At 41.1% G+C, this 3,387-nt stretch overlaps 1 protein-coding gene across 1 annotated transcript; it reads left to right on the forward strand.

Annotated features, from left to right (window-relative positions):
- The first annotated feature begins 671 nt into the window (after positions 1–671).
- Positions 672–2,978, forward strand: LOC129674859 (cap-specific mRNA (nucleoside-2'-O-)-methyltransferase 2-like). The gene has a single exon (XM_055604954.1). It carries the CDS (start codon positions 672–674, stop codon positions 2,976–2,978), a length of 2,307 nt encoding a protein of 768 aa, XP_055460929.1.
- Positions 2,979–3,387: the final 409 nt, after the last annotated feature.

The raw sequence follows: 3,387 nt of genomic DNA on the forward strand, positions 1-3,387 counted from the left end.
TTTAAATTATCCAGAGGAAATAGAACATGGCCCTTTAAATTTTTTAATGGTTCTAAAAGAGGTTCTTCATTCTGTTACACAAGTTTCTAAGGAAACCAACTGTACACTAATACCAACCAAAAGACATAGAAAGAGCATGCTGTGAACAAGCGCAGGGTATGACAATAATGTTTTTTCTAATTTCTTTCTTCCTGATAACAAGAAAAGAAAATTTGGAGTCTAGAAATTCAGACCAGGAAATGGAAATCTTTTTTGTAAAATTGTAGTAAACTGATGACTATAGGTTTAACTTATACTTGGATTTGTCAGCCATTGAAAGACAACTACTTGAGAGAACATTGATTAAAAAATATACATGCTTTAAAGTTGATAGCACCATATTCACAATATATACATATATATATATACACAGAAATTGATGTTTCTAAAATATAAAAACAGTGAGTCATAAAGTCATTATTTACGCACAAATTGTATAACTAGAAGTAAAGTAAACAACATTTGCTGCCGTTTTATTTGAGGTAACATTAAATTTGCAACATAGGGAGTGGAGGACGGCTCCAAGGAGAGAGAACCACCTGTGAAGTGCCACTGCTCCAGTCCGTGAGGCTCTAGTGGGTGTGGACTAAAATAATGAGAATCCTGTTTCTCGATTTTACCTTAGTTTGAATATGAGTAAGTGCAGTAAACTACCAGTTCAACAGCCAGCCAGTTCTGAGATCTTCAGCCCAGACATTCTTGCTGATGTTTTTGAACTCTTTGCCAAGAACTTTATGTACTGTCAGCCAGTTGCTGGTGAGTGGCAGTCACCAACTCCCAGTGAGCTCTTCACCTGTGACCATACAGAGTTCAGTGCTTTTCTTGACTTGAAGAACTCCCTAAATGAGGTGAAAAACCTCCTGAGTGACAAGAAACTAGATGAGTGGCACAAGCACACTGCTTTCACCAACAAAGCAGGGAAAATCATTTCTCATGTGAAAAGGGCAGTGAATGCAGAACTCTGCACACAAGCCTGGTGCAAATTCCAGGAGATTCTGTGCAGTTTTCCAGTTATCCCACGGGAAGCTTTTCAAGAAGGAAAACTGAATTCTGTGCACCTATGCGAAGCTCCAGGAGCCTTCATAGCTAGTCTCAATCATTACTTAAAATCCCACCGGCTCCCTTGCAAATGGAAGTGGGTAGCTAACACATTGAACCCGTACCATGAAGCAAATGACAATCGTAGGATGATTATGGACGATCGGCTGATTGCAAATACCTTGCACTGGTGGTACTTTGGCCCAGATAATACAGGTGATATCATGACCCTGAAATATCTGAGAGGGCTTGAGGATTTCCTCAGCAGTGTATCAACTGTTCACTTGGTCACTGCAGATGGGAGTATTGATTGTCAAGGAAACCCAGGTGAACAGGAATCTTTAGTCTCCTCTTTGCATTACTGTGAAGTTGTCACTGCTCTTACCACTCTTGGAAATGGTGGCTCTTTTGTTCTAAAGATGTTTACACTGTTTGAACATTGTTCTGTAAACCTCATGTACCTGCTGAATTGTTCCTTTGACCAAGTCCATGTTTTTAAACCTGCTACCAGCAAGGCAGGAAACTCTGAAGTCTATGTGGTGTGTCTCCACTATAAAGGAAAAGAGGCTATGCATCCTTTGTTATCTAGGATGGTGCTGAATTTTGGCACTGAGATGACCAGGAAAGCACTCTTTCCCCATTATGTGATCCCCACATCTTTTCTTGAGCAACACAAAGAGTGCTGTACATTCTTTCATAGATACCAGTTAGAGACTATTTCTGAGAACATTCGTCTGTTTCAGTGTATGGAAGAGGGGGAACAAGAGAAACTGAATAATTTAAAGGACTGTGCTGTACAGTATTTTATGAAAAAATTTCGACTGAAGCATCTTTCTAGAAATCACTGGCTTGTTAAAAAATACAATATCGGTTGTAGTACAAACATAAAATGGATTGGACAGAGGGGAGAGTGTTTTAAAACCTATAATGAACGGAAGATGCTGGAAACCCTTTCATGGAAAGATAAGGTAGCCAAAGGATACTTCAACAGTTGGGTGGAGGAACACACCGTCCATCATCCTGGACAGAGTTCCCTCTTAGAAGGGACTCCTGCTGATCTTGAGTGCCACTTGTGGCATATTTTAGAAGGAAAGAAACTGCCAAAGGTGCAGTGTTCTCCTTTCTGTGATGGTGATATTTTAAAGACTCTTAATGAAGCCATTGGAAAGTCCATAGAGGCTTTGAGTATGGATTCAAAGTTCAATCCCAACCATCAATACCAATGTTGTGACATTTTCTCAGAAGAATTGATATTATCCGAGTTGTTTAGCCTTACCAAGTGCCTTCAGGATGAGCAGACTATAGAACTGGGCAGCCCAATAAAGTGCCTGCTTGTGGGTTCACCGACTGTCTGTGATTTAAAAATGCACACACCCCTGGAGGTCCAGCTTCTGGAATCCATCGAACTCCTAACCTTCAGTTGCTCATTGCTTCATGATGGAGACCCAATATACCAGCATTTGTTTCTGGATTGCCTTCTACACTCACTGAAGCAGCTTCACACAGGGGATGTGATGGTTTTGCCTATACTTTCATGCTTAACAAGATTTATGGCTAGCTTGATCTTTGTCCTCCACAGCTGTTTCAGATTTGTCACATTTTCTTGTCCTACATCCTCTGAACCCCTCAGGACCTGTGCTGTCCTGCTCTGCATTGGTTATCAGAACCTTCCAGATCCAGTTTTCCAGTATCTGCAGAATGTTAAGGAATTGTTGAGAGCTTTGCTCCACTCTAATGCACCCCAGCAGGTTTTGCAGTTTGTGCCAATGGAGGTGCTCCTTCAGGGGACATTGCTTGATTTTTTGCGCAATTTGAATGCTGCCATTGCAAAAAGGCATTTGCATTTGATTATTCAAGAAGAGAGAGAGAAAGTCATCAGAAGCCTTGAGCCACAAACTTGAACATGCCATTGATGAGATTTAGTTTTGTGACCTACAGTTTCTGATTTCATTTCGCCAGCCCTCTGTATTTATTTAATACTTTTCATTTTGGACAACTGCCAGTTTTTGTATTAAAGGGCATTAATCATGGAAAGTCATAGCCTTTTCTAATCTGAAAGATCTATGGTTCAGGTACAGAGTTCTTATAGAAGGAACCATGCATTTGTCCCGTCCCGTGGGACTTAGTTATTCGTGGGGGCGAAGGGGGTCAATCCTGAAAAAGATGGGGGAGAGAGAGAAAGGACACAAGCAGACGGTTGCCGGTCAAGTGTCCCCTTTATTGAACTTTGGTGTTTCTTTTAAAACGTGGTTTTGGCAGGGCGGGGGAGAGGGGCGAGAAAGGGAAGTAGTAGTGGAAAAATACCAAGAC

Source organism: Psammomys obesus, unplaced genomic scaffold (genome assembly GCF_907164565.1).
Source record: "Psammomys obesus unplaced genomic scaffold, mPsaObe1.curated_primary_1811, whole genome shotgun sequence".
In the NCBI taxonomy this organism is placed as follows: Eukaryota; Metazoa; Chordata; class Mammalia; order Rodentia; family Muridae; genus Psammomys; species Psammomys obesus.

What these genes read in the sequence shown, in the direction of transcription:
- LOC129674859 (XM_055604954.1), top strand. Translation starts at nt 672, where the DNA reads ATGAGTAAGTGCAGTAAACTACCAGTTCAACAGCCAGCCAGTTCTGAG.